Source organism: Sander vitreus, chromosome 8 (genome assembly GCF_031162955.1).
Source record: "Sander vitreus isolate 19-12246 chromosome 8, sanVit1, whole genome shotgun sequence".
Taxonomy (NCBI): Eukaryota; Metazoa; Chordata; class Actinopteri; order Perciformes; family Percidae; genus Sander; species Sander vitreus.
In genome coordinates this window covers 26,140,852-26,163,027 of record NC_135862.1, presented here as the reverse complement: position 1 = coordinate 26,163,027, position 22,176 = coordinate 26,140,852, and the positions used below count along the sequence as shown (strand labels likewise).

General features: G+C 39.9%; 1 protein-coding gene across 7 annotated transcripts in view; it reads right to left on the bottom strand.

Annotated features, from left to right (window-relative positions):
- Positions 1–21,471, bottom strand: part of zc3h18 (zinc finger CCCH-type containing 18) — a 49,344-nt gene extending 27,873 nt beyond the window's left edge. For 5 of the 7 annotated variants that reach the window (XM_078257661.1, XM_078257662.1, XM_078257663.1 and 2 more), the window contains exons 1-9: positions 21,298–21,471; positions 18,312–19,312; positions 12,217–12,301; positions 9,806–9,954; positions 9,110–9,205; positions 6,733–6,875; positions 4,416–4,445; positions 3,888–4,017; positions 3,235–3,500 (exon numbers count right to left, since the gene is read on the bottom strand). In XM_078257661.1, coding sequence (XP_078113787.1) covers positions 3,235–3,500; positions 3,888–4,017; positions 4,416–4,445; positions 6,733–6,875; positions 9,110–9,205; positions 9,806–9,954; positions 12,217–12,301; positions 18,312–19,301 — 1,889 coding nt within the window. In that variant the 5' untranslated portion in view covers positions 19,302–19,312; positions 21,298–21,471. The remainder of the gene's footprint in view (positions 1–3,234; positions 3,501–3,887; positions 4,018–4,415; positions 4,446–6,732; positions 6,876–9,109; positions 9,206–9,805; positions 9,955–12,216; positions 12,302–18,311; positions 19,313–21,297) is intronic. The other 2 variants (XM_078257666.1, XM_078257668.1) reach the window with 1 other exon arrangement.
- Positions 21,472–22,176: the final 705 nt, after the last annotated feature.

Sequence of the window (22,176 nt, the reverse complement as noted above, 5' to 3'; positions counted from 1 at the left end):
GCCTCTCCAGTTTGGCTATGGTAAAGTTATTTAACATTTATGGGTAACGTAGGTCAGCTATTGTGTATCACTATCATGTACTATACACAGTACATTTCTTAAATCTTTAATTTAAATTTTTATTTTTCACTGGGGGCATTCACTCAGAATGTAATTCTCATGTGAATGAGAATGTACAGCTCATGGTAGCCCCTGGTATCTATGTATTCTAGAAGGCGCGACCTCTCCAGTCGCCTCTTCATGAGCTCTTGAAAATCTATGCTGAATTGTCTATTTTACAAATACAATTAGTTTTGATTTATGTGGTTGACATTGGGTGGTGATGGCATGTGGCTATATGCCCCACATCTGGATCAGGAAATGATCTTGCCATTCTCCTGTCGACTCTGCTAACCATCTGCTATCCTCCTGCCAATTCAAGGCCTGGGCGGTCAAGTTTTCATATGTAAACACTACCAAACTTTGAGACTTGAAGGCACCGACCGAATTGCCTTTATATTATTGAGTGCCTCAAAAGTGCCTTGTTGTTCAATACCAAATTTCAATACCTAAGGAGTTAATATCATTAGCATCAGTGAGCCAATACAATCTAATAATGCTAGTGATTGGCTGTCTACATGTTGTAGAGGTATGCAGGAAAACACTACGTTACGCACAGAGCTGGGTCTCACGTGTGTTTGTCTTATTGTATATGGTATCTTTTTTTTAAAGATACCCAACCCTCGTAAACAAGAAAAGGCGGAGGAGAACAGCTCAGGCTAGCAAGACCATTTCTCTGGCCATCTAATGACTACAAGTTGCTCATCAGGACAAGGATATCAACTCGCCAGTCTTCTGCTGACCCTGCTGGCCTAGCTGGTCCAGGTTATTTAAATGTAAACGTCAGGGTAAACATAGAGGAAAAGGTGAAGATGGCTATCAGCTACGTCCTATGGCTACGATTCCAATGTGAACAAGCAAGACCATCTCTGTGTCCATCGCCATTGCTACTTCAGAGGGGGCACCGAGGCAAGCCTGGAGGAATTGAACACCTGAACACTGACTGCGACTTCTCTGCTGGGCATCCTGCCGGCCAGTGTGCAGGCGTTGGATGGTAAGCTGGGTTGCCTTCGTTGGTTTCCAGCCAGATGTCTGGAGCTGTGGTGTCTTTTCACAGAATCTAGGCCAGATCCTGGAGTCCCAGCAGCATTCAACCTGGTAACTCTTTCTCTGTGTGCCGATCTGACGGCCACATTCAACTTTTTGATGAGTCATGCACAATTTGAAGGAGCTAAGGGATAACATTTCACTGGAATTGTACCTTGTACGATTTCATATAAGGAAAATTGATTGACTGATTGATAATATTGCTAAAGTGCTTTACGTCAATCAACATAACAGCTAAATATGGATGTTAGCTTGGATTAGTTGACATTAAAGTGACAGGAACATGGTGCCTCCAAGTCTGTTGAGAAAAACCTAGTCAAGTTCCACACTTTCCAAACCAGAGATCATGGATGTGGTCAAAACAATGGCAATATGTGACAGCACTGGCTTTCTTTATTGAATGTCACAAACTGGGGAAGGTTTTCAAATATAGAGTACTGCTTTTCCATAGACTAGCTTTATAGATAACTTGAAAACATGCAGACCGAGTTGTGGAATTGTATGGTGCATTGAGAGGACTACTTTTTAGCATTAACAATTTCTAATTACAAATTCCCATGCCTTTCGGGACAGTGAAAAGTGAGCACTTAATACAAAACCAACACAAAGGACACACCGAAAATAAGTGTTCCTTGGGAGTGTTTTAATCCAAACTAGGGATGAAACGATTCCTCGAATAACTTGATTACAAAAAAAATCCTCGACGCAAAATTAGTCGTTTTGGTGCCTAAACTAAACATAACGCTCACTTTTTGTCGCCTAAAACCAAAAACGACCTACAGCTCGCAGTGCCCTGTACCCGCCTCAAAGCCCACTATTCTCGGGTAAGTCAACTACCAACTGCCGCTGATACGACAGAGCTCTATAGCCGGCGTCACAGCTTTTTAAGTTCTTTCTCCAGTAGCCATTACCATCTCTATCACCTGCTTTTAACATGCTCCGTTCATGTGAACAGAAAATTGTGTTGCCTGTTTCTTTTCATGGCAACCCTCCATAGAGGTGTATCAGCTTACTTTAAGTAACAGCGACAGTAAACATTTATTTTAAACTATTATTGTTATTATACTAAATGAATCCGCGGTTCACATGCATTCCAAATCGTGAGTGTTGATCCGTACAGACCACGGTCATACACCACTAATTACTATTGCAATATAAATGTAGATATACCGTGATAAGAGAATTTTATACATTATCATCCTTTTTTTAACATCTTGATCTGCACTTATAAAGCCAGACTAAAATATGAGATTCATTCAGCTCAAATTTCCATAGTTTTAAGTTAAAACGGGGGAAAAAAGGGGGAGTCGCTACATCCCTAGAAGGCTCATTGATTGCGGTTCACTGGCTACCAGTATCATGCATTGTTTCGGTGGTGTAGTTCCCTTCAACTCTCCCTGGCACATGTAAGGTTGGTAGATGCTTGAATGTTTTGGGGGTGGTAGCTTTCATTTCATGTTGCTGCTCTTACCGGAAAGTAGCACACCTAGCTTGAATAATAATGGTTGTGCCCCATGGAAAAAGAAACTTTCAACAGACCGCAAGTTTTACCATGTATAATTAAGATTCTGTTCCAACAATAACAAATCCAACAGGACCAACAGGGTAGTTTACTTTTGTGTCACTTCCCATCACTGTTAGGGAAGACATTTACACAGGGTTGACAATGCTTTTCTTTTCTCGACTTGATTCCTGCAATGCTTTCTACACATGTACAACACAGGCTTTCCTCAATCGCCTTCAATTACTTCGAAATGCTGATGCTGGGATTATAATCAATTCAAGAAAACAAGATCATATAACTCCAATGTTGGCTTCCCTGCATTAATGGGGAGCCATCCCCATTAATTACCATATTGATTTTATGTTATGTTTGACCTTCAAGACTTTAAATAACCAGAGCTTAATGCATGTCTGTCTGAGTCAACCCCACACCTAATAATTACAAAGATATAACTGTGTCAAATAAAACAAAAAAATCATAATGACTGGGATTTACTGTACTGGCTCCTTACTGGTGTATCAAAATATGACATCAAAAAATTCTGCAAAATAAATCAACCTAAAGCCAACTGAAATTTTACTTACTTGGGTGGCAAGCTGAGGGGCGAGCGTGGTTTCAGTTTCTCCTCGTCTTTCTTTTCCCTGGCGTCCCTAGGAGGACGCATCCTTGGTCTCTCCTTATCATCCCGCTTCATCCGGTCCCTCTCCCACTCTTCTTTCCGCCGCATCCTCTCCTTCTCGCGCTCCCGCTCCCTCTCCCGCTCTCTCTGCCGGCGCTCCCTCTCACGGTGATCTCTCTCCCTCTCTCGGTCCCGGTGCCGCTCCCGAGGGTCGCGGTCACGTTCACGTTCCTGTCGGAATGGATATGTTCAGTTTCATAGCAAAAACTTTTTGGCTTCCCTATCCTGTCAGTGGCACTCGGCCCCAAACCCATTTTTTAACACTGAACTCTTACGACTCACAAATACAAATACTCGTTTCTAAAGAAAAGGTCTCCGTAATATTCGGGGGAAAGCTGGCGACCAACAGGAGTAAATAGTGAAATTTATTGTGGACTATTGTCGTCTGTATAACTGTTCTCATATTTTTGTGCTATCCACTGTACCATTCACATGTCGTCCTCTGCTGGGACTTTATGATTAGGCATGTTTTGCTTAATATTGTGCTGTTGTTAATGTTGTAGTACTCACTTTAGAAGTCAGAGAGAACATTTTGAGCAGATTGTGGAGGATACTCACATTGTAGAGGTAAGGAAGAGGAGCTTCTGTGTACTGCACTCGGAAGTTTTCATACTGGCCTCCACGCCATAGGGCCTCCATTTCATAGTCATAGTATGGATCAGCATATGGGTCACTATTGAGGGAAATACTGTTTATTGAGCACATAAGAAAAAAACATTTTTTTTGCACGTTAATTTTCAAACTGACGTTAAACATATTTTACAGAATGATACAGAATTGTGAACATATTCCTGAACGATATTTCAGTTCAGTATTTTCAGTTGTTCAAATTTCAATTCATTGAATGGCAATCTGTGAGTCAAACAGAGACCCTATACACCACTGTTTTATGAATGATCTCACTTGGATAAGCAATATTTCCATCTCTGACAAGAGACATGGACCAAAAAGCTGTGCGTAAATCATTAATGGTCTTTTCAATCATGACAAACATTGAGCAGTGTTACAGCACGTTACATTTACATCTGTCTACACCATGGTCTAGTGAAGAGTTTATTAAGGCTATTAAAGTTAGTCTACACTTACCCGTATATAGGATCTCTGAAGTCCATTTCACTGAAAGAGGAAAACAGAATAGCTTCAATGACATAATCTCGTATTATATTTGGTACATTTACGACACACTAACAGCGTGTATGCTACACTAGGTTATAGTGTGTCTGTTGGTAGCCACAGGGGTAAACACACAGCAGCCTGCAGTACTGAGAAACCATCAGAAAATAAGTTGTATTTCTTTTTTTAAAGCACCCTTGTGTTTTCTTTCTCACCCACCCGAGACACACGTCTACAGCCTGCAGTTCAATGTGGGTGCTGGCTCGCCCAATCTCTTATCTTTTTCTCTCTTTATTAAAATAAGTTGGAAAGTCAACAGCAAAGCCTAACTTAACTTGAAATGTTCTCATTTCTCACCTCTTGCATACCTCCAGCTGAGAAACCATTAGCACAGGGATCTTCAACGGGGGGTCCGGGACCCCTAGAGGGTTCTCAGAGTCAATGCAGGGGGGCCTCCAAATTATTGTTAATTTTTTAAGGTTTTTTTCAATGAATCCAACATATTATCAGCAAATATAAATCCCCACTGAAGATAGGCTTACTGGCCTATAGGTAAGGTATAGTCACTAAGGTAGCCATCCACAGATACAGTTAATCCTGAAGATGTACTGTGCCACATGTATGGTTTAAAATGACAACATGACTTACAAAATCATGGCAACAATTATAAGGCTATCTTAATAGCTTAATATTCTATGCAAAAATGGTATGTACAGTATAAAGGCTTTAGGCTGCCCTACGTGCCACCCCTATGTTATTGTAGGCCCAGTTTAATATGCAACTTCATTTTATACAATATATGTCGTATGGGGTCACTGCTCCATCTCTCTTTCAGTTAAGGGGTCCTTGGCTTAAAAAATTAATTAAACTAGCGCAATGCCCATTTGAAGTGAAGTGAATTTGAAGTGTGCCTGTTCGGATTGCTTGGTTCCCCGTATGCATTTCTATTTTTTTGCATTGCTGAAATCATGATTTTATAACCGAAACATCATCTGACAAAATCACCAAACACATAAGTTTAAGACAACACCTGTGCTGTGAGTTTGGCTGCATTTACTTGTAAAATCTGTGATCACACAGAGAGAAAGTTAGAAGCAATAGAATGTATTCTTTTCCTCCTGCACAGTGCACAGACCACATCTGCAGTACTACACGACACGGCCACTACATGACGCGCCCTTCGGCTCGCTGCTGCATCTCAGTCAGTGACAGAGAAAGGTGATAGTAGAGCCCCTAGATTTGTCGCTAGTCTGGGTTTTTTAACCCGCCCCCCGCTGCAGTACAGAAGCCCATAGGCTCTCTGTTGGCAGCAGAGCCATAAACCGCAATCAGCCATCTAGGGATGTAGCAACTCCCCGCCCCCGCTGCTGTACTGCATATGCGGGAGACACACACACTCAGAGAGATTCCCCAATTTATAGTTAGATATAAAAACGTAACTAATGACAAAGGCATAAGGTAAAGACATCAGATGTGCTCGTTGGCTTATTCCTGTGAGAGGTGTAGTGAAATAAAGATGTTGTGTAACATGAGAATGAATGTAGAATGTTGTGAAATGAAGATGAAAAACAACAGCATCTCTTAATAGACTACAAAGCACAAAAAGTCTGGACTATATTAAAAAGGACTTAGGAGTTATGTTGGACTTTAAACACAACCCTGTCATGTATGGTCTACTGAAAGAAAGAAGCCATTTAAACAAAAAGATCTGTTCCAACTGATAATCAGTATTGTATGTGAAAAATCTGGAGGGCCTATACACGTTCACAGTGGTTTTTACTGACTGGCCATTAAAGACACAGACTTCTCTATGTACTTCATTACTTTGCCCTGTATAGTATCACTTCTTAATTGTATCTTGGTTTATGTATTGTCAATGTGTTTCACTTCATAGATTTGTTAAAAAAAAAGAAGTTCTCTCTCTCTACTTCCTTAAAACAGAAATTGGGTCGGCTACCAGCATCCTCAAAGTGATCCGGCTGACTAAAAGTTGTAACTGGTGGTGGAGCCACCCAAGGTTCAAATATCAGAAGTGAGTGTTTCCTCCCTCTTGTTTCCTATTATTGTATGTGTATTTGTTTGAATTACTCTGTAGTGTGTCATCTCTCCAAGCTTTACTTAAATTACGTAAGTCTGACGTGATTGTTAAGGATTGAAGGATTGAAATCATTTAAAAAGGTAAAGGAGAAAGAAGCTTTTCGCAAAGCATGTACTTCAGGACTGGAGGTGCAGGCAACTGCAAGATAAACATGGAATCAGAAAAACTGTGTTTAATTTAAGAAAGTAATACTCTCTGATGATGCGGTAGCTGCGTTCTCTGAGGAAATCATTCTCTTTGTCAAATTCTCTCTCGTCTTCTCCGATGGTCACATTGAAACGCTTCTCCTCAAAGTCTGGCTCCTGCTCCTTACGGATGGTGGCCTTCTTCAGCACCTATGAGACAGAGCCAGATACAGAATGTAAGGCACAGCACCTGTTTTATACCATGATCTGGGTGAATACTTGAGTCTGACTGGCTGCAGGGTGTCCATTGAAAAGGGATATAGGACACCTACTAAGTAGTTCCAGTGAAACTGTCTACTGTTTACCGATCTAAATGAATGTGCTACTTTAAATGGAAAAAAAACGGAACATCTTTCACGCTGAGTTTAGTCCTTCCGTGCCTCGTCCTCTTGGACACCACAGGACGGCTCTAACACACAAAGCTGCAGGATGTAAGTTACACTGCCCTCTGAAGTTACTTTGTATCACATTTAGCGATCATCTCATATCTCGTTTGCTGTTCAGCGCTCTACTTCAGGCAGCGGCTGATAGTACACATGGTGTAGTATTTGTTCGTAAAAGGCTTGATATTGATTTGGGGACAATGACATGGCTGGATAGCTAGCTTGTGTTGTTAAATATTCTGTCGGATTATATTTACCGTTTGTCAATGGTAAGTAATGTTATTGACTTTGAATTTTGCTAGCATAGCGTTCCCTTTCTGGCTCGTTGCTGAGCGAGCGTTCTATGAGCAGAGCAGACCAGAAATATCTCAAGCTGCCAAGTTGTATCTAAGGTCCGTCCTATTTACTGGAGCAGTGAACTTTAAGAACCTTAAATGGGATAGGAATGACTGTTAGAGGTATTAGTCAAACCCTCAGGTGTTACCAGGGAAACAGAGTTATTGTTTGAAAAACTTTAGATTTTGAAAATATAAATGAATGGCCTTGAAAAAATGTTTGTTGGCAAGTGGCCATGGTATAAGCAGGTTGATGCCCTTCAAGCTGTCTCTTATCAGGAAATAATGGGCTGCGGAGGAGGCAACTGTTCTGGAGGGTTTGGCCTCCCCGTCATCCATTCATTTCTGATAATGGACACCTTGTCGGCATTAAACCTTTAACAGCCAATCAACTCATAGCGTAGTCAGCTGGTCAAGTCAGTTACAAACTGTCAACTGGTCGAAATGACTACATTTTGGATCGAGGCTCAACGATCGCCCGCGAGCGAGAAAGAGCAGCGGTGGTTGAGCGAGCTAGAGAGTGAATGAAAAGAGGGAGCAACGTTAGAACAAAGCAGTGAATCTGAGAAATGAAACATTGTTTTCACTACTAGAAATGCGCCTGTAGCAAGAATGTCACTATTCTCATTCATACTTTAAGACACCAAACATTTAATCCAGCTACAATAAAGCCTAAAAAGTCGTAAGTTAGAACCTATGTACAGAGGGTTGTTGCAATTGAGATGATATACTGTCTCGTTGCATTGATGTGATCTGGCAGGTTTCAAAAAAAGTAAGTAGTTGCAAGTTTCAACTGGTCTCGTCGCAAATCTTTTGGTCTGTTCTGGACTTAAAGGGTAACTACCCTTTTTTTCAACCTGGACCCTATTTTCCTATGTTTTTGTGTGCAAGTGACTGACAGGAACAACAATCTTTGAAATTGGTCCAATATTAAGCATGAACACTGTAACCCTATGGGGGCAAATGTGCATCGTCAATTTGGTCCACTAAAAGTGCTTGTTTTGCCACTGAAAGCCTTAGATTATTATTATCAGTGTCTGGCAACATTATGGAAAGGATCCCTACAGAGATGGGCCTTTTTGAAACCTGTTTAAGAGCTTTCTGTTTAACCAGAAATAGCGCTGAGGTCGCTAGCGCTAAATCTACTAAATCCATTAAAAAAAAGCAATACTTTCAGCGTGTAGAGAGCCAACATATTTTCACATGTAAATCAGTAAACTATGCGTTTATTTCAACCAAAATTAGAGTGGTGACGGTTGGAAAAGTGGAACGACGACCCAAAACGGCTTTTAATAGTTTTAGTTTGTTTCTGTCGACGAATTAAGTGTATTTTACGATGCTAAAATTTGTGTTAATTTACATGGAGTCTGGTGGGTTTAGCGAATGCAATTTCGTGGATGTTTTTATGTTTAAATAAAGGATCTTACTCTTTAACAGAAAGGTCGACCTCCTTAGAAATCCTTTCCATAATGTTGTCAGACACTTAGAATATTAATCTGAGCCTGTCAGTGGCAAAACAGGCACTTGTGTGAAGGTAAATACAAGCTGCATAATAGCCCTATTAACTTACATTGTAGCTTGTTTTACCGCTGCCGACTGCAGCGATCTTGCTTAATGCTGGACCAATTTCAAAGACTGTTGTTCAGTCACTTAGACAGTGGTTTACCTCTTTGGCATGCCTTAGGCCTCGCTCCCAGGCACTCTCAACAGGAGGCTCCACTGGAGGAGGTGGTGGAGGGAGCTCCTCCACTGCAGGTCCAGCCTAAAACAATGACAAATTGATTCAGTAGTTTCTCTTACTCACAGAGAGATGTAGCAGCCAATGCTAGTTGGTAGAATTGCAGATGACATAGATCCAGTTCATGCGCATTTGTTTGCTGGACAATAGTGTCTTTTTAAATCGCCATTGCAACACTCAGAGATTTTTCTTGTGTTAGTTGAAAGAAAATATCAGTAGAAAACTGTACTTTAAAATGTGTCATTTTTTTGGGTTTTTTAGTGGCGTCTTTCATTTTCAATTCAATGTTCAATTTGTTCAATAAAAGAATGTTATAAACAAGCAACAAGCATTTCGTTGTATTAGCAGAATACTGTAAGCAGCAGAAATGCAGAACTGAGTACACTTTAATATCTGTTTATCGCAAGCAAAATCATTAACACGATATTCAACAATATTTTCATATTTCAAACAACAATACACATATTGCACATTTTCCTCATATCGTGCAGCCCTAAATTGTGCTTTTCATCTTCATGATTTATCTGTATTTATGTACTGTAACAACGTAACAGCAGTCTGTACACTTCAAAATTACAGATATTATACACCGTTTCAACGGTTTCAGAAAAGTAAGAGACGTACCCAGGGATTATTGGGTATGAGTGGGTGTGGTCCTCCAGGAGGCGCTCCATTAGGTGAGAAGAGGTCTGGTTTACTTATCAGGGAATAATTTCCCTTGTCATTGACGCCAGGGTGGATGAACCTACAGTTCATACCCCAAGTGCAATTTCCTGGAGGAAACAAAATGTACCAGAATGGTTTAAATCATTTGCAGGGAGTTGATAACACAGACACAGGTGCCAAGAGTAACAAAAAATGTAATATTTGTGGTACTTTCTTCGATTAAAGGTGCCGTAGGTAGGATTGTGAAGATCCAGGACTTAGCCAAACAATTTGAACCTCAACAACTTCTCAGTCCCTCCCCCCTTTCCGCTAAAGCCCAAAACGGTCTCCTAAGCTGCTCCCCGCACAAGGGAGAATGAATGTGTGCGTATGAGCAGTGATTGACACACGGTTAGAGAAATTATATCAATATGCCGTCTTGTAAAAATCTTGGTACCAATTACCACACGTGAAAAGTGTATTGGACCCATACAGACATTTATAATAGTGCTGTATCCCCATTGTCTATTATTCCCCTAAAGATCAGTAGAACAATGGTGAACCTTTACATATGTTGCTAAAGGTCCATTAAACTACTTTTTAAAACTACTCTGTCTATATATATATATATATATATTTTTTTTTTCCTCGAGTACATGTCTTACTATCAGCAATAACAACAGAAACTGAAATCTATATTAAGTACAACAGCCTCCCCTACTGTAGAACAACTCACATAAAGCTGACAAACTAACATTTCTCACATGTTCTTCATCACGGTAATAAAACAGATATTATTACAATGTTAGATTGTTATATATTTCTAATTATACAGATTATATAGTTATCAAATATTCAAGAAGTTTGAGAATTGTAGCCATTGTTCTAAGTGAAATCACTAATTCTGTCTGGTCACTGTGTCTAAGCATCATTTTGCGTTCCTGTGTTTAAAAACTTAACAGAAGTCAAAGCCGGTTATGTTAACTTTGTTACTTTGTCAAGACTATCATCAGACCTGTTCCATAATCCTCCTTTAAAAACACACCACTACAACTTTGTCTAAGTCTAAAATGAGGAAACTCACAAATTCCCAGTCCAAGTTAAAGAATAATATCTGAATAGACCAAAGTTGGCAGCAGTGTGAACACACACTTCCAATCCACATTTACAAAATCTACTATGAAATAAGCAGGGATCATAGACTGTATAAAATATGGACGTAGTCTTCGTGACGTCAACCATAATAATAATTGTCACCCATATAACAATAATCGACAGATTAATCGACTATGAAAATTATTGTTAGTTGCAGCCCCTAATTTTGACTGATTATTACTATTAGTTAAACAGTTAAAAACATTATAAAAAAAACATTTTTTAAGTAACGAGTGTTGCATGGTAAAAAGAAAAATTGCAATTTATTTCTTAACTGCGGGATAAAAGTTACAAAGTTTGAACTAGCAAGTTGCGTTTAAGCTCCTTTTTTTCCCTGGACCGCAGCCACACATGTTGATGAGTGAGGACTGACGGCATTCCTACACACAGAGCACACTTGGCAGACACAGAGATGACTAGGGCTGGGAATCCGTGACTAATATCGTAACTCGATACCGGTTCCTAAACTGTACTTTTTTTCGATACCAATTTGATAATTACAACATTACACATTACGTTTGTAATTGAAATTGGGTATTGAATGACGAGGCATTTTTCGATACTCAATACTTTAAAGGCAATTCGGTCAGTGCCTAAAAAGTATTGAATTCGGTACACAGCCCTACAGATGACACCGACAACATCGCAGGTGGAGGGTGTGGAGACAGGCTCGGACATACGCTGCGCGGACACCTGCATACTTCGCTACGTCGCTGGCACGCTCAAGCTGTTCCAGGAAAACGGCTGCACGTGGCCGCGACAATGCATGCAACATCTGGTTGCACAACTTGTACAAGTGTCCATGAGCATGTCCGAGCCTCCAGGACAGGTAAACTGTGACTCAGTTGCCTGCTTGTCGGTTCACGATCAGTTAACAAGGGTCGGCTTTTGGTCAGAAAAATAAATCAAAATTAACACCCCTACACATAAGTAAAACTATTTTATGAATATACAACAGCATCAGTTGTAAAAGCTTTTATTCTAATGGTGTCCCACTGTAAATATCGGGAATAGAGTGGTTATTAAAGAATGGTGGTCAGTGTGGCACTGCAGTTACTGGTTACTTACCGGCTTACATACTGATGTATCTGTCATAAGTTAAATTTGGCAGATAATATCAGCCATGCTAATATATATATATATATATATATATATATATATATATATATATATATATATATATATATATATATATATGTTAAGCTCTGGGATGAGACCTGCTCAAGACCACCTACCTTTGATGAAGAACCTGCAGATGGGACGTGGTCTGATCTTCCTGTCCGACGGATCTTTGACCTCCCCCTCCTCCAGGTCATCATCCTGCCCACACATACAAGCGGCAAGTCATGACACCTTAGATCGTCTAATTGTATCGTAAAAAATAAGGTATCTGGAGAGCAGGGTATATACAGAAATCTTGGAAGTAAATTCAATATCTTTTAATACAATTTTTAAAACCAACACGCCATTGAGTTGCAGGTTTATACAGCAACACATTTTCTAACCATTAAACAGAGTTTGAGATTTATAAAACTACATCCTCTAGGCCAATAGAACAATGCAGATAGGGAAAGTCAACAGAATAGATTGAGACTCACTGACTTTGGAAACATCTTGCAACCCTAACCCATCTTGCATTTATTTCACCTTTCGAATAAAATTAATAGATGAAATAAAATGATAAATTAAAGCAGTTCAAAGAAACAAGCATTCACTGATTCCATTATAACCACTTAAAACTAAGTGAACCTTCTTCTGTATGTACAGACATGAGTACACAGAAAATATTCCATGAGGCAAGTGAAATACAAGAAAACAGACATACATACAGACATGCAAACAAACCGTTTGAACTTGATGATGCCATTATTTCCATTTCAAACTAAGTGAACCTGTGATCTCATAGTAAGAGCTTCAATTGAATTGGTTTTTCTTCCCCACGAGGGGTGCATACCGCTCAAAACCAACATGAAAAACGTTAACTAGTAATGTTCACTCAGCGTTTTGTTTTGTTGTTAAACTGTGTGTAAAATGAGCGGTGACGTTAATCACCGGTTTCAGGTAACGGCACCGTCTATTTGCTGGATGGTTTTAAGCTAACGGTCGGTAGCTAACATTAGCAGATAAGCCCATTGACAGCGACGTTATTGTTCACATTTTGGCACAATCAATGTTTCTGACCGTGGTAGTAGTGGTCATAGTGACTGAAAGTGTGATGTGAGATGCTAAAAAGAATCTACACGCCGTTTTCAGGTAACGTTACTTTTTGACGTTCAACACCCCCACCCCCGCTGCTGAAATCAATTCTAGAGGAAACACTGTCAATCATCACAGCATCTACATAGAGAGCTAGCTAGGAGTACATAGTACTTTTTTTAAATTTAGGTAAAAGCAATGACTCTTCCACACTGTTAAGATAATGCACAAAACACCTTGCACACTGAGAGCACTAACACATGTCCTTAGCTAATCAATCTGAATAACTTATCCACTTCTACTGTCCCTATACAATATTTTCTTACCAGCTGAGCTGCCACCTGCCACCTGCTTGCCCTGGAGGAATGTTTGCACTATACTCTTCATCTGTCTGATGCACCACTCAGGCTCTCTGTTCATCTTTGTGGGATACAAACAACTTGAAAACAAAGAAGAGCTGCTGCTGGCTAACAGCGGTCTTTGGAATCGGCTTTGGCTGCGACTCTGGAAGACTTGGAGTTAAGCTTTTCTTTGAGAAAAGAACAAAGAACAGAATTCTTAAAAAAGGATTGGAATGGGTTCGGAGTTTTGCCGACCCGATACGGCAAAAGTTTAATCTATCAACTAGCTCCGCTATCTTCTTCGTTGCCCTGCTTGGTTGTAGCGCGCAGAGGGAATTTGAAAGACAACCGTTTATCCCGCCCCTCGGATTGAGCCCTGCCAATGGTGAGTTCCCAGAACCAACATCTTGATGTGGGTCTGGCTCGTTCTCTTAATACATCCATGGTCTGGCTTGGAAGGCTAAAATAGGTGGATATAATAGGATAGGATATAATATCACACAAACTTCACAAGATCAACTTAAACAGACATAATAAAACAAATGGACAACTCATTGTTTACAAAAAAAAATGATTTAAAAAATTAATACCTCGTAAAATGGTGATTAATACCTTTTAATAGCCTTCATTTTTACCAATTTGATATACTACCTTTTAAAACCCCGCGGACACCCTGGGAGAGTGTGCTATTTGTATTTAAATAGTGCAGTGCCTGTTGGAACGGGCAGATTGCTTGGCCTTCTGTATTGCTGCTTGCAGCTTTCTCCAGAACCATTGTACCCCCAAATAACTTACAGAAGGCCCCCAAAGCACTTAATATACAGTAATATGGCGACCGGTAAATATGGTGCATTATTATTTATTAAACTTTCCAGCATTATATTAGAATTTAAAGCTCCAACTTGAATGACATTTTAAATAAACTAGTACAATTCCCGTTCAAAGTATGCCTGTTTGGAATGGGCCGATTGCTTGGCCTGTGGTATTGCTGCTTGAAGCATTCGCTAGAACCATTGTAGGCCTACCCCAAAGTTCCTTACAGAAGGATGCCAAAGCGTCAAAGAAAAGAGAGGAGCGAGAAATACCGAGTGTTTTGTTGTTGCAGGAAACATTAAGCTGTTACACAAACTCCTGGGCAGTTCAGTGCTTGTATATCTTTTTTATCCTCATGTTTTAGTTGCTAGCTGCTGGCTAATTTATGCAGCGCTAGGTTGTCCATCTCAGCCAAGAATGAGAAATGTTGAGTTACAAGCAAGCAGTCTGATGTGTGTAGAGGTCTTTATGTGTTTTCAGGCGATTTGATAAAAGGTAAAGATAGTACGACCGTTCATGACGCTAATGCTCTAGTGAAACACTGGCTGGCTGAGCATTCATTCACAGACACCGCGTCGGTCTTTACTCGTCACACAGTCCGGCAAAAACGCAGGTCTTTACATTTATTTTGAATGCCTGCAGCAAAAAGTTAAGACCGATTTAACTTTTGGAGAAAAGCAACCGGACGTCCCCCTGCGGTAGACAATCACGTAACCGGAGATCAGACTCGTCAGTCCGTATCGCGGCGTGAGAGACCCGTTAATGTTACTGCAAACAGGAAACATCAGTAAAAAAACTAAACACAAGCACTGACAGTTACGCGTCTGCTGCTCACCTTTTTGTCCCTTTCCCTCCCAAGTAGAGTTTAGATTCTCTGCCCGAGCCCGAGCTTGACCCACGGGCCGGGTCGATATTTCTCGCCACTATCCCCGGGCCCTTCATCAATTTTTCTCATTTGTGTTGTTTTTAATCATTACTTTATTAGTCTAATTGGGTGGGGAGAAAGCTATGCCTCTCCAGCTTCTCCCGTATATGTTCTGCACTGACTTGAGTGGGAGGTAAACTGTGCTAAAGCGTGTCTCCCCCATCTGTAGCACTGTCTTCAATAATTGTGTAACCAGGCCAGATTGTTTCAGATATCTCACGAGTCCTTTATAACGTCAGTTATAACGGCCAACGTATTAAAAAATAGTCAGGTTTAAATCGGGCTCAGGCTCATAATTCCAGTTAATGTGTCGGGCCGGGCTCGGATACAACATGCTCGGGCTCGGGTAGGGCTTGATTTTTTTGTGCCCGATCTAAGCTTTACTCCCAAGCATGTGCGATTATTAACATAGTGACACGGAATGTGTTCCCAGTAGTAGCCCAACGGTACGTTAGTCCGTTGATTCGTTTTAATGTCCCGCTATGACTTAACATTAAGCATCATCAAACGCTGTTAGTCGGCAGTGTTATTTTTTTGGTTCCCCATCATCCTGAGTGACCCAATCGATTACAGACTGTTATATTAGACACTCTGCAACTTGCCTTATGTTGGATTTATTTGATACATCTGATTTCATATGTTATACTTTTTTTACTGTAAGATTAAAAGGGAGAAGAGCTTGGCTGTTAAACTGGAGCTTATTCATTATTTTACATACTACTGTTAAAAAAAGCAAATACAGGCTACTCTTTTTGCACTTGCTCGGTTTACTTTAAGTTCTCCTGAAAGTGACTTTATTTTGTGGTTGGACTGATATATGATACTGATATAACATCTGGCTTCAGGTTGCACTACAAATTCATTTTACTTGAACAGTGCAGTGTTAAACCATTTTAATAAATAGAGATTTGAACCTTACTGAAATTTGTTTTGTGTAAATTGTTAATAATTCAGCAATGGGAAAATAATCGCTAACTGAAAAATGAATCTTTAAGATTAGTCGAAAAATGTATCGTTAGAGTAGTCGACTAATCAAAAAAATAATCCCTAGATTAATCGTTTAAAAAAGAATCGTTTGGGACAGCCCTATTAACATGTAGCGACCCAGGCCCCTCACTATCGGGGTGGGTGTAGGTGAGCGGGTGCGAGCGGCTGGGTGCTTGGGGTTTGTGTCACGTGATGTGCTGTTTTTTATGTCAAAAAAAAAAAAGAAAATAAAAGAAAAAAGAATGCATACAGTGCGCTGCTCATGAATCTGTGAAATGTTGATATAATATATAAGTATACAATTTATCTGCTGCATGATTGTGTAACTCACACTATGTAGTTCTTTAAAAAAAAATTAGATTTGGATTATCTTTTTAGAAAGGCCTGACCAGGGAGGTTACAAGTTAGCCTACTGGCTAGAAACCTTTTATGCAACACATCTACACATATTTTTATGGCTTTGACTGTGATAATTATGTATGTAATAATGTGTGCTACATTGTCCCTGATAAATAAACTAATAAATAAAAAGGTATTTTGATGACAAAAGATTTGAGAGAGCACAAAAATAATTCTGAGCTCTACACAGTCTGCAAGTGAACATTTAAGAGTGCAAGTGCATAGATTCATAGGAGCAAAATCCGCAGTCCCAATAGTGCGCGTGTTCGTTTCTGAGTCTGCTCTCTCAAGTTTCTTCTGCTGTTTTTTGCAGCTTCTGGGTCCTTGAGATCGCAAGAATGTGCAACTTTTACAATCTGTGACAAGACACCCTCGCATCCTGAGATCAGAGTCATGCCCTTTTCACGTTTTTTTATATATACACTAGTGCAGTGCCGGTTATCCGTTTTTGAGATTTAGATATTAAAAATATTGAATTATGTTGCTATTTTAACACAATGCAGCCAAAAATAACTCAACTAGGGCTGGGCGATATGGAGAAAATCAAATGTCACGATATTTTTGACCAAATACCTCGATATCGATACCGCAACGATATTGTAGTGTTGACTATTGGTGCTTTCACAAAATATTTACACAATGAGATTTTTGATAAATAAGCATCTCAGTAATGTGGATATAATGACTAAGTGGGTAAAGACAAATAACTGAACCGTTAACAGTCTGGTCAATTCAGAAAATGACATCACTTTACTGTAATGCAGCCTTTAAAACCAGGAAAAGACAACACTTATGTCATATTACGATATTCAAAATCTAAGACGATATCTAGTCTCATATCACGATAGATATATTGATATATTGCCCAGCTCTACTCACAAAAGGCCTCCAAATCACTTATTAATTTGCAACTTAACTGTATACTACTATGTACTTTTACTTCCGCCTGACGGAGAAATGTTGCAGATTCAAAAGATAGCCTAATTAAAACATGATGCACTATAATTCATTAAGCTATCCAGCATTATGATGTTAATATTTAAAGCTCCACCTTGAACAGACATGGAGTACATTTCACTCTGCAAGACTACCCACTAATACCCTTTTCCCACCCAAATCTGTGTAAACTTCAAACCGCGTGATATGTTGCTTCTTCACCGATTATTCGAATATTAAAATAGTAGTTAGTTGCAGCCTTAGTTTTGTGCACTGCACGGGGAAAGAGAGATCTAGAGTAGAATGTTAACAAATAATGTTGTTTTTTTTGACGTCAGAATTCGGAGTCACTCGCACCAGTGTGCCCAAATGATTTTTTCACATTACCGGTACTTTCATTTTCACTGCCCTTTAAGAGTGACATGCACTGTTGGCTGCAAAGCAAGGGACCAGTGTGCAACACCAGCAGGCTAAGTTGGACAAAACACAGTAAAGTGCAGTAAAGAAAGTAAAGCCAATGCCAACACATTTAAATGTGCTCGGATCGGCCCCGATACAAATCCTTTGGACCGGTCTCTATTGTCCTGCCATAACTACTACTACCATAACTGCAGTCTATACATTTAGGAGCTACTATTTTACAAAGTTTTGTATTGATGAATTTACCTGCACCCAGCCAATCACCTCACACGGATTAACATATAACAATTATGTAATAACTATGATCACTTACATCAATCTCTCCTTCATCAATCTCTCCATCATCCTCATCCTTCTTCTTGTCTCTGAAGGAATCTCTGCGCATCCTCTCAGGCCCTTTGGAGTCACCTGTCCTCTTGAATTCATTGTCTTTAGGAGATGGGGGGAGGATTGGTTTCTTCTCTCTCTTCTTACTGCTCTTGTCCTCAATCTGCTCCCGTTCTTCTCCCTCCACTTTTGTGTCTTCCTCATCTTCCTCTTCCTCGTGTGCAGGGATGCTGGGCTCCTCTGGGACCTCCTCGTCATAATCCAGTTCGTGCTCGTCCAGCTCCCGGGAAACGGATGCCGAGTCATCCTTCATCTCCCTCACCGCGACAACTCTCCTCCTCTCCTCAGCTCTCATCCTTTCGTCCTCCTCGGCCTTGCTTTTGTCTTCTTCTTCCTCGTCCTCCTCCTCATCATCATCATCATCATCCACCTCAGCAATCTCAGGATCTGCCGAGTCGTCCTTTCTGTATTCACCGTATCCTCCCTCCCCGTCTTCTCCATCCTCTTCAGCAATGAAGCTCTTGCTCTGTTCTGGCTCCGAGTCTGGAGACTGTGGGGTGTCAAAGATTCTATGCTCTTGCTCCTCTCCTTCCTTCTCGTCCTCTCCATCAAACTGGTCCCCCTGTGGACCGTCTTCATCCCCCTCCATCAGCAAAATGGCCCCATCCTCCTGTCCCATCCCTTCCGTTTCTCCTACAGGCTCCTCATCTTCTGTGTCAGAAACAAAGTCAGGTACTACCTCATCGTCTTCTTCCCTCTCTTCCTCCAATTCCGAACCTCGTCCTCGGCTTTCCACCATGTCCTCCTCCTCCTCATCAACAAGCCCCCCATTCCCTTCTTCATGGACTATCTCACTGTCTGAGATGACCCTGCCCTCGTCTTCATCAGGTGAATCCAGCAGCTCACTGTCAGAAAGGCCCTTCTCCTCTTCCTCAGGAGACTGAGGGGACTGGGTAGGGCTTTCAGGAGTATCCATAAGAGAATATTCTGGTGTAAAAAGAAAAACAGTAGTCTGTAAGAAACATGTATGAGAGCCTTAAGAATTGTAAATAAAATCACTTATAGAGCACCAACTCATTCACTTTTCATCAAACTAAAAGCACTAAAATTCAAAGATACTGATGCCTTTAAAACTGCACAAATCATGTACAAAGTAAATAATCAACAGCTATCAAACAGTATCCACGGGTTGTTTCAAATGAGAGATTGCAAACATCACTTAAGAGGAACTTTTGTATTTCAAAAGAAACTTATAAGAACAAATGCTAAATATCACTGCATCACAACCAAAGGAGTTAATTTATGGAACAGCTGCAGCGGAGAGATGAAATAATGTACAACAATGAGCAATTTTAAGAGACTATTTAAAATGAATATATTGAATGGATACAAAAAGGACTCGAGGTGATAGTATTGTATACGGACTGTATGGTTCCTGGGCTTATATACCAAGTCTAGTTTGGATGGCTTATTATTCGGTTTGATGTAGATAGATGAAAAAGAAAGAAATGTGTTTGTGTGTGTATGCATGTGTTTATGTGCGTGTAGGTATGTAGATATACAGTACATGTATGTTTATGTAAACATGTATAAATAAGTGAAGCATCACATTGTTTTGTATTTAACTAAAGTATAAAAATGGAAAAAAGGGGGTAGGACCAGAAACGTTTTTTTTTTTTACTTCTTCCTACTCCTTTTTGAACATGGGAATTTCTTATTTGAATTACTTACAAACATTTTGGAAGATTGTGCTGAGATTCTTTTTTTTTTTTTATATAAACATGTTCAAAATAAACTAAACTAAGAACAAAATGTCAACATGTTATATCCTGACTGAGCATATACACTATAATAAATGTCTGCTTTCCTGTATCATGAAAAGAACATCATGTTATTCTAAAAACATGTCAATTTAACATATTTACATGTCCGCCAGGTTACATACCAGAACATTAACTTACCATTAAAGTTGTTAAAATATAAAACACACCCAGAGAAAAAATAAATAAAATGATTTTCCAACTACAACCACAATAATACTTGGGAAATGTACGGTATTCCGTATTCAAGAGTATTTAACTTGCACATAAACAACCTAATACTGTATATATCCTAACCGAATAGGCAAAGAATTGCCTTGCCAGACCTTTAAATACGTTTGGCATATACAGTAGAGCATATATTACTAAACTAATAATGGACTAAATAACACACACAATCTAAATGTTTTTTTGGGGGTGATTTAGACTTTGCCTGAGCAAAGACAAACTAGCTAGCTTTCTAACAATCTGGCTATCTCAATGGTGAAGACAAAAAAATCTCTAAAATCACTTTATATGGAGAATTAGACAACAATATGTTTATAACTGACAACAGGATTTACTCCATGAAAGTTAACGATAGCTTCCGGCGCTGCAAAATCAACAGCAAAGAAAAACCCTAGCAATAGCAGACTAGCTAACAACTAGCTAACGTTAACCCATAGAAATAAATGAACTAGCTACCTTATCTGCCAATGGTAGGAGCTAAAACCTCATATACTTTAAGTGTCTCGTAAGAGTTAGCTACATGGTTTAAGCTACCTACTAATGTGAAGATAATGTGTCCGGTTTAGTACATAATAAAGTTCACCTGCAGCTTAACATGACTGGTAACCAACACTTCTAACAGCTAGCTAGGTCGTGCTAGTTGGCAACAAGGCCCATAACTACAACGTCAACGCGAAGAGAGCCGGCTAACCAACGAGCACACACTCCCCGCCGAACAGCAAATCTTCCTTTAAGAATATAAACAAGTAAACAGGTTGTCTTAACGTCATAACTAACCGAACAAAGCCGCTTCAGCAATGAGCGGACATTAATAGCACACCCGTCTGTCTTTCAATTAACAATGCAGCCTCCGCTGAAGCTAACTTTAAGCTAAAAGCGCAGCTACACTTTGCTAACTGCTAACAACCACACATTTATAGTCACCTTGCCGACCCGGAGCTCTTCAAAGACAGCACTACTGCGGTAAGAACTGCCCTCTCCTGCTGATGTTGTTTTTTACAGTCTACAGTAACTATTATACGGTTTAATTTAACAGCTATGGTGGAGAAAATATAACACTCCTCACGACACAGCGAGAGCCGCCATTACCTTAACGTCATCAACATACGACAGTCCAGGGGGGCGGGGGAAGCGAAAAAGCGGGGTTCTCCATGGGTTGGAGCCGAAGGGGCAGATCAATATGGAATGCCGTTTAATTCAATAAAAACATAAATGAATAAATATGCCTATGAAATACATCCTGAAATAATTAAATGAGGCAATATATATACATAAACATATGAGTCAATATAATTAAATAAATATAGATATGTATCTATTTATATAATTTCAGGATGTATTTCCTAGGCATGTTTTGTCATCTATTTATTCATTTATTTAATATTGAATAAAATGGCATTCCATAGATCAACGGCAGGGATAGCCTACATCCATGGTGTTGATGCGTAAGTAGTCTGGCATTGCCAGACCTACCTCCACAGCGCTGCAGAGGAGAGTCTGGCTAGTCCACACAGCATTCCGGGATCGGAGAAAAACGTGCTCTCGTTTATTTGCATTTCTTTAAACCAATCACAATCGTCTTGGGGCGGTGCTAAGCACAGAGCGGAGCCACAGGACGCTGCAAAATACTCTCAGGAAGGAACTTGTTTTGGTGGAACATGTGTACATTCAAAAGTTGTTTTAGTCGTGCAACAGAAAACTCAGATTCAACAGATAGTGTAGCTAGCTGTCTGGATTTACCCTGCAGAGATCTGAGGAGCAGTTAACCATAGTCCTCATAAATCGACCGGAGTTTAATATTCC